The sequence below is a fragment of the Taudactylus pleione genome, unplaced genomic scaffold, assembly GCF_031769625.1.
Source record: "Taudactylus pleione unplaced genomic scaffold, aTauple2 ptg001123l, whole genome shotgun sequence".
NCBI lineage: Eukaryota > Metazoa > Chordata > Amphibia > Anura > Myobatrachidae > Taudactylus > Taudactylus pleione.
This window is the reverse complement of record NW_028285524.1, coordinates 2,071,483-2,086,548: the sequence shown is the minus strand read 5'-3', so window position 1 is coordinate 2,086,548 and position 15,066 is coordinate 2,071,483. Positions and strand designations below refer to the sequence as shown.

General features: G+C 39.2%; 1 protein-coding gene across 3 annotated transcripts in view; it reads left to right on the top strand.

The window, feature by feature from the left end:
• The window catches only part of KIAA0040 (KIAA0040 ortholog), a 66,306-nt gene extending 53,678 nt beyond the window's left edge, over positions 1-12,628 (top strand). For 2 of the 3 annotated variants that reach the window (XM_088461867.1, XM_088461865.1), the window contains exon 2: positions 8,380-12,628. In XM_088461867.1, coding sequence (XP_088317993.1) covers positions 8,534-8,830 — 297 coding nt within the window. In that variant the 5' untranslated portion in view covers positions 8,380-8,533 and the 3' untranslated portion in view covers positions 8,831-12,628. The remainder of the gene's footprint in view (positions 1-8,379) is intronic. The other variant, XM_088461866.1, reaches the window with a different exon arrangement.
• The last annotated feature ends 2,438 nt before the right edge of the window (positions 12,629-15,066 follow it).

The following is a 15,066-nucleotide window of genomic DNA, read 5'->3' as shown; positions in this document are numbered from 1 at the left end:
ACCGTACTTTAGGAACCAGGACTGACTCAGGAGCCCGGGACTGGTTATGCTTTTTTTGGGGGGGGGAGCACGTAATTTTTTTATTAAAATGAACCACTTATTTAACACACAAAAGGAAGAAATACTGATGTGTGTATGTTTCTGCTAGACACGCTGCTCAGGAGGGGGTCTATTTGTACACCATGTTTACTTTTATTACACCGGTGAATATAATCACGAATTTTGATAAATTGCTGTGTTGTATTCCTGTCTATGGAAGGTACTGCTGTGTTCAGACGATATAGTGTATTCATTTCTAGTTGTATTTTTGGGTGCATTTTTACTGCAAAATCTGCTATGATCAGCTCAAAAGATATGGAAAATACTCCCGTTTTTGCCATAGTAAATACATGTGTTTGAAAAAATTACTAAATTGTCCCGAACATTGAACATGCTAATGTGGACCAATAGGAATCTTAGTAAATTTACCCCTTAGAATTCAAAAGTGGGTAATAGCACCAGAATATTAAAGATGATACATGTGCTACATACAATATGTAGTTAATCAAGCATTTCTATAAACCAAGGCCTCCAGTAATAAAATATAATAAAGTTAAACTATGTTTGTAGAATATAATAAAGTTAAACAATGTGTGAAAAAAACATTTATAATTCAAAGGTAGGCATCTTACACTTAATCTTATCACATATTTTTTACACACATAGTTTAACTTTATTATTTTTTATTGCTGGCAGTTTTCTGGTGCTATTACCTACTATTGAATTATACAGTATTGGCCAATAGTTACATTAAACTGCAAATCAAATAGACTTTATGAGCGTGTTACAAATTGCGATCATAATATAGCTACGTAATATATAAAGAAATGTGTAAGTGCGTGAAGAAACTCATTGCGGTCATAGCAGCATCATAAATAAATAATAGTTTTGATACAGCAATAAAAATTGATAAATAAAATCCATGATGGCCTGTAGTGTTTTCACTATACACTTTAAAAATATGAGCTAACTTGCCGGAATCACGTCTGTGCCTGCAACTCGCTGGCTATTAGATAAGGACATTATGATCAAAGGCTGACTCATCTAATAAACAAAGTCAACAAATAAAAAAAACTAAGTTGTATTGTTACTTGTGTACTTTACGGACTCATTGCAGGGAGAACCCAAGTGTCCTACACTCATTATTATTATCAATCATGGTAATGTCTAAATCCCCTTCACGGAGAGGACCCTGATGTCATCAGCCAGTGTCCAGCATCATTCCCTACCATCCAAGTGGGCATAGAGGGGGTAATATAACCTTGTGGCGAGTGTAGCGAGCCACCGAGCCCGAAGCGTGGCGAGCGGACAACTTTCTTCTTTAGGTGGGGACAACTCTCGGTACTTGTGTACGTAAAGTACACAAGTACCATTTAAAACATTCATTGGGTTCTCTCTGCAATGAGTCCGTAAAGTACACAAGTGCCCTTGTATTTATTATAGATGCACAGAACGATTATTATGTATACCAATCCCTCCTCTAATCTCATATATAACACTCTAGCAATGTACATAAAGTATGAAGCACCATAAAATAGAAAATTATTTTATATATTCCGATTACTATGTTGAGCCTGATTTATATGTTGAGCCTGATTTAGTGATAAGCACAGCAATATTAGAAAAAAGATATATTTTTCTACTTACAGTACAATAACTCACCCAGCAGAATGACTGATATGAATTTGTGCTGATTTCCAAACAACCAAAATTAATATCCAAAATACAAAGAGAGACATACAGTATATTATCAATAGTTATAGACAATAAGCACGCTTTTAAGAAGCTATATAAAAACACGTAAATAATCTCCAACTTTAGCCAAATAACAGCAAATAAAAGGAATCTTGAAATTATGTTGTTTAAATATAGTTTCATTTAATCCATCTGGGTGTATATTACCTATGTTATAGATACAAAAAGCCTATTGTCTACATAATCATCTAAAATGGTCACCATCTCTTGCAGTTACACATATATAATAACCACAATTGTTTTAAGGTAGGGATGTGCAGGCTCGGTTCTACTCGGTTCCGTTCGGTTCTTTTTACCGGATCTTATTGGGTTTCAGCTGTCACGAGTTTTGGATAGCCAATAAGATTCGGTAAAAAGAACCGAACGGAACCGAGTAGAACCGAGCCTGCACATCCCTATTTTAAGGAACTACAAATATGCCAAGATACATCTATCCTCAAATCGTGCCATATTGTCCTGCTTGGCACGCCATGAAAAATGCAACTAAGCCGCACCATGCATCTTTTTCACTCAGTATTTTACTCAATTTGCTCCTTTTTCGCACCACTAATGCGATGAAGCACAAGTTAGGTGCACCCTGTAAATCACTAGTAGATTTGCGGGTTATAGCGTTGCAGAAAACACGCTCATCTGAGACAAAAGGCCAGGGACTGATATGACTAAGCTATGCCATGCATCCCAACACATTGTGCAAATTTACAGTGCTGCAAGAAAAGTGCAAATACTAAGTCCACAGTACACTAGAAGTGTAATGGTATGCGGCATGCCTTGCGAACAAGATGCTATACGGCGCGAAAAAGATGCTAAAATGTGAAAGTATAAAAATTGTTATCTGTGGCGCAGCGCCTAAGTCACAACAAGCATCTCACGCCGTATAGCGCGGAAACACTAGGTACATAACGACAAATCTATAGGATAACTATTGTAACAAAATGTTTGGATATGCTGTTTATTGTAACCTGATATTTCATCTATGTGCAGTAAATTGGAGGTATCATGACTACGTATCTTCTCAGTAAAGTCAGAAAAAGGACAAATACTGGAGGAGTCAACCTCCAATTATTGTGCAGTCATCCCCAGAAAACCTCTAACACAAAGGAAAAATATCTCCACCTAGAACAAGCTTTTAGAATAAGTTATATTTGTAAATAAATTCCCAATCATCACTATACAGTTTTCTCTTGAATAAATTGAATCTCCCCACATTGTTATTTACATGTTTGTCCTACAGATACAAGATCTTGAAATAGGTTGTAGAGTGTCTCCTCCACCCTCTGGGTTATGATTGACAGTCCCATCACCACAGCAAATCACTACAGATGTTAGCTCCTCAATATTAAATGCCGGAAGCCTGAAAATTCAATAGCATTCTAGCTGTTAAAAGAATAGAACATTGTAAATAAAGTTGCTGTCTGTTTTAACATACAGGCAACTAGGAATTCCTTATTTTTTCATTTAAGATGCCAATAAGGGTTATTAGGAAAATTAATTCCCTGGGAACCCCCTTCTTACCTGAAGCTGAGAAGCAGCTTGCTCAAAATTGTATTCATTTTCCCTGCAGCAATTCTTCAGGCAAAACTAGCCCAATGCATATCTGCCCATAGCTCTCAGTATGGCTGTATGGAGCACTTAGAGCAGTATGTGGGGAACATACTGTATCTAATTACCAAGTTGTTCTTAGAACAGATGACAAGACTACCTATGTATCCTGTTAATATAAGAATTTGTGCCCACAGGTTTAATGATCATAGAGACTAAAAATAACACAGGCTGCAAGTATGGTCTATTGTTTCTGAGGTAAAAATATTTTGTGCTTTAGTGCGCAAATTTACTTTTTTCAGTGCCGTAAGAGCGCCTCTTTGCCCTTGGTGGCGCTCCTCGCCCATGGCACATGACATTGTGACATCACATAATAAGCACCGGGGATCATTGGGAGCAGGAAGAAGACATTCAGGCCTAAGGACGCGTGCTGCTGCTACCCATGTAACATGGTGCCTCTCCAGGCACCCCACAAGGTAGAAAAGGGTGGCAGACTGCCTCTTCAGAGAGCCATTAGTGTAGCGACTGACCATCCCGCACCCTCAATCTTGTACCCTGGATGATGGCAATTGTTGCACACTCCTCGTTATTGCATGCTCTTTCAGTCATCCTCCATGTAAAACACAGCATCCATTAATTTCCTACATAGGGCCGAATTCAATTAGAGGCGAAAAGTCGCGGCCGGCGAAAAGCATTCGCCACTGCAATCTTTTAACCTCATTCGCCTGTTTGGCGGCAAAGTTATTGCGTGCTTTCAGTATGCGCGCTCCCGCTTTTCGCCTTATTCAATTCCAAAACAGGCGAAAACACCAATGTGCGAAAGTAGTGAATGGCAAAACTAGCGAAAAAGGACAGCTTATTTTGGGTAAATCAGTCTGTACCCCATTATAAGCCTAACTAACCCAGGAAATCATTATAGAAGTGTATTAATTGCCCTAATAAAAGTATTATGGGTGTTGAGTCAAAGGGCTGTTATATGCATATTTGCATAAGGGCCTAGAGCAATGTCTTTTGTGAAAAATAGTTGATGTAGTTAAATTGGGGGTACATTTTAATGGACACTAGTATAGTTTTGGGACTGTAAAGTGCCTTTTATAAAACTTAAAAAAAACCAGCCACCTGCAATCCTAAAAACATCTGTGCCATCTATACAGCACCCCAAAATACCTGGCCCAGTACTTAGTTTATACCCATTTTCAAACACTTTTTAAATTTTCACCCCAAAAATGACATGCCTTTTTTAGGGGGAATTAAGTTTTTTTTGTTTGTTTGTTTGGTTTTTTTGGCATTATTAATCATTAGGGGACGTTCAAAGGGTTCTGATCCAAGTCCCCACATTTTAAGCCGAAAATAGAGATTTTGCACAAAGCAGAGTTCGCCTGCCTCTGGGTGGAGAAACTTTTACGCATGTTTGAGCCTACGGACTTTTTACACATGTGAAAACATATTGGAATTGAATAGAGCGATACACGGATATGTGGCGAAAACATTGCATCCGCTAACGCTTTCGCCGATCGCGGTTTTTCGCCTCTAATTGAATCTGGCCCTAAGCCTTAGATGAAGATAAAGTGAACGAAGTCCCAACCAATTAGTTCCTAATTGTCATTTTTCAAACAGCCTGTGATGTGGCTTAGGAGCTGATTGGCTGGTACCTTATCACCGTTCCCTTTATCTCCATCCAAGGCTTTAGTAAGTAGACCAATCACACTAAGGGCTCTATTTATCAATCTTTTTTTTACTAAAATAATGTTTTCACACCCTTTTCATGTTATTTTAGTTTTAATGAAATGTATTAAATGGCTTTTGGAGCAGTTTTCATGAAGAACTACTCCAAGCCCTTTACGTCGCATTTGTTTAGTAAGCAGATCACATTTCCCATACTTGTAATGGGAAATGCGATCTGCTTGAAATATACTAAGGGGTGGGAGCCCTGCTATAACAACGCCATCTAAAGATGGCGTTATATAGACCACAAGCTGATCACTGTAAACAAATAGTTTAAAAAAAAAAATTAAACATTTACCTGCACCCAGGAGTCCGGTGATCGGTGAGTTCTCTCCTCCGGTCAGCTGGTTGCCGGGGCTCCTGCACTGTGCAGCTGCGCTGTAAACCAGCATCTCAGTTTATTGCACATATCAGCTATCTGCGGTCACTGACCACAGTGGCAAACACAGGATTTCTAGAGGGGGGTTTCCAAATGCTTGATTTTAGAGCGAGTGTGGCCAGTCCATGAAGGTTTCAGAATTAGTACTTATCCAGTTTTAAAATATGCGTCATACAATGTGTATTGTGTGTATTAATTCCAGCATATACAGGATCACAGTAAGTAATTTGATGCGGCAGTAAACCATTCTGCCTGAGCTGAATGTTTTTATTTTAGATGTGGGCACCTTTCCAGAGCACTGGAGCAAGTCCGGGAGTCTGGAGGAGCAGCAGAATAACCTAGCACTTCCCTGGACATATATGTACATATTGGGCTATATAGCAATGCATCCCTAACAGTGCATGTTTTCCAGATCTCTTAGTTGGTGCACAGGTTATTTATTACTGGTTGACACATGTTAAAAGATCCACAGGTGGTGCTAATTATTTCATTTGTGATACTGAGAAAAACATGTAGCACTAGTAAAATTCTATTATATTATTATTTCTACTGTGGTTATGGTATGTGCTGGTGAGGGGGGGTTTCCAGGCAGACGGAAACCCCCCCTGCGTTTGCCTATGGACCAGGAGCCCAGCGACCAGCTGACCGGAGCAGAGAGCTCACTGATCACCGGGCAGGAAAGTGCATGCGGAGGGGGTGGGGGCTAACGCTAGCCGGCGGCGGTGCGTATGCGGAGACACTCTCAGTGTATCTTTTGCGAAAAATGTAGTGAGAAGCGTGCGGTAAAGATTTGCAGGGTCACATTTATCCCACTCATCTGTATGGACAAATACTGTTACTCATAAAGGAGCTTCTCATACCCCTTGGCTAAGCCCCGAGAGTTGTACTCTGGAACAGTATTTCTCAGGGCAATCTACAGTAGCAGCACTCTCAGGACTAATCAAGAGTACTGATTTAAATGGAGTTTTCACTTTTTCTAGATCAGGGTTTGGTTCCAAATAAACAAAAAAGAACTTTAATTGTCAGGGTTACGGCTTTTACAAATACTCATCCCAGCTGGTGCGTTTTGCTTAGGAAGTAAAGACTGAGAGCAGTAGTTAGATGCCAGTGTTAATACAAACAGGATGTGGAGTGCTAACAGACCCTGGTAAGACTGGCGCACAATCTTAAACAGGAAGCTGCTCATTACAGAGTGTGCCTTGGAATCATAGTTAAATGTCTAATGCAGTTCTAAAAATACAGGTAGTAGTGGAATTTTAGTTTGTGAATGCAATCTACTGTTTTATTTTATAAGGCTTTGATTTAATCCTTTTTTTTTTTTTGCTAAATTGTGATACAAGTGATGTGTTTTACCACTCTATACAGTAAATGTGTAAGAGTTGGCTACAGTACATTTTAAACAAAAGATACTCAAATGTTATCTACCTGCACTTGTAAATAATTTAAGGTTACAGTCCAATATTTAATATGTGGTGCATTCTACTTACATGCTATGTTGTTTACATAAGTACTATGCATGTTTTAATGTACTTGTACATATATATATATATATATATATATATGTGTATATGACATATAATCACAATAATTTAAAAATGTTGAAAAACCAAAAGACAGGTAAGATAATTACGTGAATAAATTACACAGGCAAAACAAGCCATGCAAACCCCACTACAGAGTGGTATAGCCAGAAATACATGTACTGTAACTGTACAGACTGATTCATGTACTATGTATATGTCTAATTTTAGTGGAATACAGTACATGCATATGTGGCTTATAAATGACTGGAAAATCTGATCAACGTGTCCTAGCTAAAGGAAGTCTGGAGGAAAGTCTGTCTGGCCGCAAATATACACTGTGTGTAGCCATTGGTCAGGAGCACAAATTAAGCCTTACAGACCATGCTTAGATTATGTGAACAATTTTAACTTTTGCACTCGCCCACCAGAAACCTGTATCCTGTTGTGATTGGCCTTATTGCAATGGGATGTAGTTAAGATCTGTCCATTTAACAGGCAGGCATCTACTAGCTCACCCAGCAGACTGGTAAGGTCCCAGTTGTGTGCCCATTTATCCTGTTCAGAACAGGAGTGCATCTTTCTAGGAACACTGTTGTGTGTGATGTTTTTGGGACTGTCACCAGGGAAGACTGACTATTTTTGATCAAGGGTACACAATCAAAGTTTCAATTTCACCTCAGCATCAGAGAAACATTTTTAATATTGCTCAGGACATTAAGGTATAAAATACTCAGGTCGTTAAGGGGGTAAACCTGCACAGGCCCCTGGTATCATATGGCATTGGTCATTGATGAGCTGTTTTTAGAGAATCTCAAAGAAAAGACCTGAAATTATTGGTGAGCGTGGTACTTGCTGCATTGGGGGCATCACAAGTCTGTACACAAAATGTATCAGTCACTATATTATTATTATTATTGTTATAGATTGTTTTTTTTCAGGTGCAAATCTGCACCTTTTAGCAGGATTTGCTCCCAGCTATAAATGGGGCCCATAGTTATCATGTGACTCCTAAAACACCCACTGTTCACGCTCAGACCACTGTTCACGCTCAGACCACTGTTCACACTCAAACCACTGTTCACGCTTAAACCACTGTTCACACTCAAACCACTGTTCACACTCAGACCACTGTTCACACTCAGACCACTGTTCACGCTCAGACCACTGTTCACACTCAAACCACTGTTCACTCTCAGACCACTGTTCACACTCAGACCACTGTTCACGCTCAAACCACTGTTCACTCTCAGACCACTGTTCACACTCAGACCACTGTTCACACTCAGACCACTGTTCACGCTCAAACCACTGTTCACTCTCAGACCACTGTTCACACTCAGACCACTGTTCACGCTCAGACCATTGTTCACGCTCAGACCACTGTTCACGCTCAGTTAAAATAATGTCTTTTTTTTTAAGCCTACAGGGTGAAGACGTCAGTTTCAACTTTAGTTGGATGTAACCTGTTGAAATGACTGCACTTACGTGACTGCATCCCGTGACATTATCACTGCATGGACCCCTCAGCTAGAACAGAGACACCCAGATACCAGGGATAACAGACGTCTCGCCCATGGAGCAAATAACTGCTTTTTTCCAAGGCATCTATGCCATGATGCTAAATAAACATGAGCAGGGTATTTACAACAGCGTCTGCCTGGGAGTACTTCTGGCCCTGCCATTACTCGTCCTGTTCATCACTAGCATCATCTGTTGCCATTACTGCTGTTGTCGGACCAGAAAGAGTAGTACAATCAAACACCCACCTAGCAAGAAGAAGAAAAATAAAAATGAAGAAGAGGATTTCTGGATACCCAGCCCACAGGCCAAGTCCATAATGTTAGAGAAGGTGCCTTCCGTCTCTGTATAGCTGTTAGACTTTGAATATGAAGAACATTGGAGCACAACCTCCTTATCAGTTATAGATCAGCGCACAGGGGCCATGCGTTTATTCTGATGTGTAACAAATCACTGACATGTGCCATGTGTCTTGAGACCATACAACTGTATCATGCCTCTATTGCTTAGCAAACAGCAGTTCATACAGATGGCACCTACAATATCTCATGTTAATACATAAAATGAATTAATTTAAAGAGTTGAGTATCCCATAGCTTAAAATATCAACTATCCAGACTACTTGCACTCACCTACAGCTCATAGGGTCATAGGTATTTGAAAAATCTTTATAACTGAGGGGTAACTATTGTCATAACAAACCCAGCTACTGTAAGTCTTCTCAGCATGCAAGGAGGATGGTGCTTGCTCATTGGAGCCTTGTTTGGGCTTTCAGTTCCACTGTGATAATTATTAGAATAATTGTAACAGATGAATTGAAAAGTCAAACAGTCCTGGCCCCTGACCCTGCTCATATGAGTACAACTGGTTTCTCTGGATAGCAAGTAGTTACGCATTGCCGTGCCAAACACCCATAATGTTAGTTATATTACACCTCTGTTTGGGAGGGTCTGCAAGTAATAATTTTACTGTAAGTAAAGTCAGTGATATCTGGAATTGAAATAGTTAAAAGCCTAATGTATTAAAACCTCTACACTTCAGGCCTGTCTTCAGAATCTGCTGTTCAGTACAACTGTAAGCAATGGGTTATTTTTCAAACACGTTCCTTCAGTTTTCAACACTCTTATTTCTACATGAAACAATTAGAAGGAGCTGTGGTTAGAATCAGGCTTCTGATAAAATAGAATTCAGCTTCCTCTGAAAGAGTCCAAGGGACATCTCCCTAAAATGAACAGAATACATTGAACACAACCAAAAGAGAAGAGTTTCCTTTGAAATAAATCAATCAGTACATTTCTTAACAAAACAAGGTAACAAAATAAGTTGGGTACTTAATGGTTTTTGTAACATTTTGGTCTGAAGGCAATATTCATAATCAGTAATCATTCATAATTTTTTACAAACAATTTGTTATACAGTCTCATTATCTACTTTGTACTGAAGGCATTCCTGCACTGGACACTAGGGGGCGATAAAGCTGATTGGTTCAGGTAATATATCTCCAGTTAACATCCAGTTTATGATAAGTTCCTAGTTGGGTCAACCATAAGCCATGTAGCAGCTGCTTGGTTTGGTGAATGTAGGCCTCTATGTCCAGGCCTCGAATATCTGATTTATGCAGAGAATTGCAAGGAAGCTCTTTTGTCTTTGTTTTGTGTCAGATTCACTCTCTGAGCTCCTATGAGCTGCTGGTCTATGATTTAGGTCGGAAATCAGGAACCCCAAAGATAACTTGCAGTCGCTGTGGAACCAGGGTCCACTCCTCAGGCTTCTATAAAAATATGTCGTCACCACAGTTTTCATTTATCAAGTCCATGTAACACAACTGTCTGCCCACTCTGCCACATCCTGACACTAACCCCAGGTAATGAGCAGCATTAATATGTATCTACTCTCACACACCGGTCACCGCAGCAGAAGTTTTCATATAGGGGTTGATTCTGGTATGTACGCTAATCACACAGCCGCTGTATCTCTGTATGCAGCCGCTGTGTGATAGTAGGCTAATGCCACCGGAGGCATCTTGTGCAAATAGACACCTCCTTGTGGCTTCTCTGATCCTCTTCTACGTCCAAAGATGCAGCATGGGATCATCTGCGTGACCATCAGTCATCTGAGTGACACTCAGATTATTCAGGATGACTGGGGAATTCATGCTGCTGAAGCCAATGAAGCTAAGGATGCAGTCACTGACTTCAGCAGGACCAGAAATTATAGGGGGCATGCCCGTGTTTTCTGCAACATTGTCGCCTCCCCAAAACGGATGGAGCCTGCCAATCAGGCTGCAGCGTCCAGGGCACTGCAAATGATCTCGCAGAACGAGACCTGCACATGCACCGTGCGGCATCTGCACGTGCTCAGGTCTCACACCATCTGAGATGTACTGTATGTAACCCATCGGGTTTGCGTACATCTCTGAATTAGGCCCAGTGTAGATCAGGGATGGGGAACCTCAGGCCCGGGGGCCGTATAAGGCCTGTGGGATCATTTGGTCTATCCTTCTGAGCATTTTTCAGCTAGCCTCATCTCTATAGCAGGGTAGCTAGAATGGCACCCTGCAGCCAGAATCTATGCAGCAGTGCCGGCTGGAGCATCCTTGGGACGCTTAAGACGGTCGCCCCGCTGTCCTCACAGCTCCCTGGAGCATCCTCATGATGCTCCGGGCATTGCTGTAATCACCAGTGATTGTGGCCACACCCCGTTTGACATCACACGGAGGGGGAGTGACCTGCACCATGGCCACAAATAATGTTATATATATCAAAATGGCCCTCAGCAGACAAAAAGTTCCCCACCCCTGGTGTAGATGAAAACAGTCACTCATGGAAACTGCCTGTGTGTAACTTTATTTATGTTACCTAGATACAAAGTTATATATATATATATAATATGTATACAGTATTTAACACACCAAATAAATCTAACTATCCTTCGCACAACTAAGGATACAATATATTGTTTCTTTTGACACGGTAATAACACTTATTTCTACCTTGCCAAAAAATAAATAGTGCATTACATTGACATATTCCCCTTAGTTACACTGTAAACGATTCATTTATTTCATGCTTAATACATCCTCAGAATAAAATTTTACTACCAGGCAACTAATGCCAGTTTGAACTGAAGGAAATTAGTTTTCTGTCTTGTGGTCAACGTATATATATATATATATATATATATATATATATAAAATGAAAAAATGAAAACAAGACTGCTGTGCTTTCCTCAGCATTATAATGGAACGCAAAGCGCTTGCCGGTGGAACAGTTTGCACAAGGTGCTGAAGGCCGAAGCAGGGAACTCTTGGCTCTCCAAGTGTTGTGGAACTACAAGTCCCAGAGGGCAGCAGGTAATTCAACAACAGACAGAGTCACGATTTACCCCACCCTTCATGAGATCATGTGCGCAATAATACATTTTAGTAGTGTATATAAGTATGATCATTAAACAATAAATGCCGTACAATATACTGTGTTTTAATATCAGTGCTATAAATGAGTTCGTCACCATTTATTCCTCAGAGAACCTAACAACACAAATGTTATCCATAATTCTTCAGAAATACAGGTCACTCCAACAAGAGGCAGCTCCATCTTGAAGTTCTTGCTGTTCCCCCAAGGGTTAGTTTGGGAAGAACTTTTTTAACTTAAGTATATTTTAACTTTTCTCTATTTGTTTGTAAATAGTCATTGTTATTGCACTGAAGTTGAAGTCAGAAGAGTTATCACCTAATTAATTCTGGACCATACAAACTAAAGTATTAAAAAGTTCAACAAATATGTAAAATTGTGTTATATACTAATTACCCATCACTACGTCTTTGGTGTCTAAACAGAGAATTATTTTGTGGCCAACATTGGTCGAAACAAACAGAATATATATTACAAAATAAAATGTAACACGATAACACATAACAACATGAGTTGGTTGATAAGATCATTTTTAAGGTTTCATTTTTGCACTAGAATTTCCAGAACTCTGCAATTGGGAAAACGACCAAGAAGATATATTTATTTATATAAAAATACAATGAACTTTGCCAGTTATTTCATTCCAGAAAAATACCTAACTTTTATATATTATTTTGCTATTATGCTTCTCTTTATTCTTTTGTAAGGGTCATTTATGAAAGTGCAAACGTGTGTACACAGAGATTTTCTATTTTTAAAAAAAATCTATTGAAGCCTTGCCAAGCTTTTTCTAATAAAATAAACTTTACACAAAGAAAATAGCATAAAGAAATTTTTTATTTATAAAAAAGAAATCTGAAATATTATAGATTTTTTTTTTTGTTATAGCAATGACATCTTTTCTGAATTTACATTTGGCTATACGAACAACATTTATTTTGCCTGAATGTTGATTGGCTATTTTTAAATCAGTTGACATCCTTGCAGAAACCCAATGGTCTAATTTATGTAGATTGTTATTCTTCAATAAACTAAGCAAAAGTATTAAAGGGAGATGTACTAATCCTTATAGAGAGATAAAGTGGAGAGAGATAAAGTACCAACCAATCAGCTCCAAACTGCCATGTTAGAGACTGTGTTTGAAAAATGACAGGAGCTGATTGGTTGGTACTTTATCTCTCCACTTTATCTCTCTCCAAGGCTTTGTACATAGACCCCTTATAATTGTGTTATGGTACATGATGTAAATGGCCAGTTTTGATCACATACAGTATAAAGATAGGCTAAGCACTAACCAGACGTATTGCATTCCGTCATAGCCAGAAATTTGTTTTACAGTATACTAAATGCTAATTGATGAATAACAGCCTAGTGTTCCAAAACGATTATTATATTACCAGATTAAAGGACATTTCTAGCAATGTTACAAAAAGACTCAAACAAAACAAAGAAATACATATAATAAAGACAGCCCTAGCATCCATTTAATCTTATGGTTAAGATAAGGCATACATGGGCTTAAATGAATGAAGATGTTTGTCGCTAAGCAGATGTAATTCGGGTTATACATCTACGACCCGATTCTCCACTCTGCCAATGCCGATTTCTTGATCAGAGATCAAATACGCCGATCGGCGAACATTGATGTTCAGCGATGCGTCGGGGAATCGGGGAAGTTCAACATGTTAAAAATCCCAGACTTGCTGATTCCAATCCTTTTCAGGTCGGATCAAGGGAATCGATATTGTCCAACATGTTGGATATCTCCGATTCCCCGGCGTCGGCAGCAAAGGGAATTGCCCCGATACATGATAGGTTTGGACTTTTCTGTAGGCGTTTTTACTCTTTATCTCATGTTTTTTTACCGAGGTATCCACCAACTTGCAAAACTGGTCACAGGTCGATTTTACAAAGTCGTTTCCAAAGGCCGTGAAATGGGCGTGCACCTTGAAATGTGCTGCATGGACAAATGGGGGCCATTGTGCAAATAAGCGAGTCCACAATTTCTGTAATTTAAAATTGAGTCTTTTTGCCTTGATACAGTTTCAGTTGAATAACCCCTAACGTTGTAGTTATTCTACATTTGCCGATGACTGCATCTTCTCCTCTGCCTACCACTGCTGAGCTTGGAAATGTTATTAGTGTAAAATCACTGAACGAGTATGTACACCATTTTTTAACTCATCGCTCACTTGCCAGCCAGAGCAGCCGCTGTCAGATTTTCTCGATATTCAACGCATTGTTTATGATGCAAAGTAATTCTGTGTATTTTTCTGTCGGGTAAACACAGGGTTTTAATCAACGCCAAGTAATCAAGTTCAATGAGGCGGGATATTTTATTACTAGGCATCTAATTTTAAGATTATTTTGGCCTGTGTGAGACGTTCAAGGTAAAGCCACATGCAAAGAACAGAATGCCCATTTTTTAAAGGTTAGAACAAATTTATTTTCTTAACAAGTAGTGCGGATGCTGATTTCACACCTCATATCTCCTGAGAGCAATATAACCTACTCAAGGTGAATTTTTCAGATTTAATGAGCAACAGAATAAATTTTAACTCTGGAGAAGAAAAAAAAAATAATATATTTTTTTTTTTAACAAGCAGTTTGAAATACTGCTTTAATCAACTGCTAGTTATTACAAGGTCTTTGGGCGCCCACGATACTAAATTGCATTTTTAAAATTAATTTTTTTATGCATCCCCCACAGTAACTGAATAATAATGACATTTGTAAAATCAATAACATACATGCACTCTGTACTCTATTCATTTGTATTAAAAGCCATCAGGAATGTATTATCATTGAGCAGTGCAGCATAAAATCTCAAGGCACTGCTGCATCCAGTCTGTATTACAGGTGATAATTTACATATCTCATCTGGATGTTTTACTGAGCTAAGAATTTCAGAACTGTTAGAGGGATCCTATTAGAGAACCAACTTTTGTTGCAAATCTTATTATGTTGGGGGGGCCCATACATCAGTGCCGAGATTCCCCGCTGTGCCGGTCGATCGGCGCACATCAATGAACGGCAATACTTTGGGGAATTGGGGAAATTTTACATTCCAACCATTTTTGGGTCGAGAGCTGGGAATCAAGATTTTTCAATATGTTGAATATTCCAGACTACCTGACCCTGCAGTCAGCAGAATGGGGAATTGTCGCGACAGCGG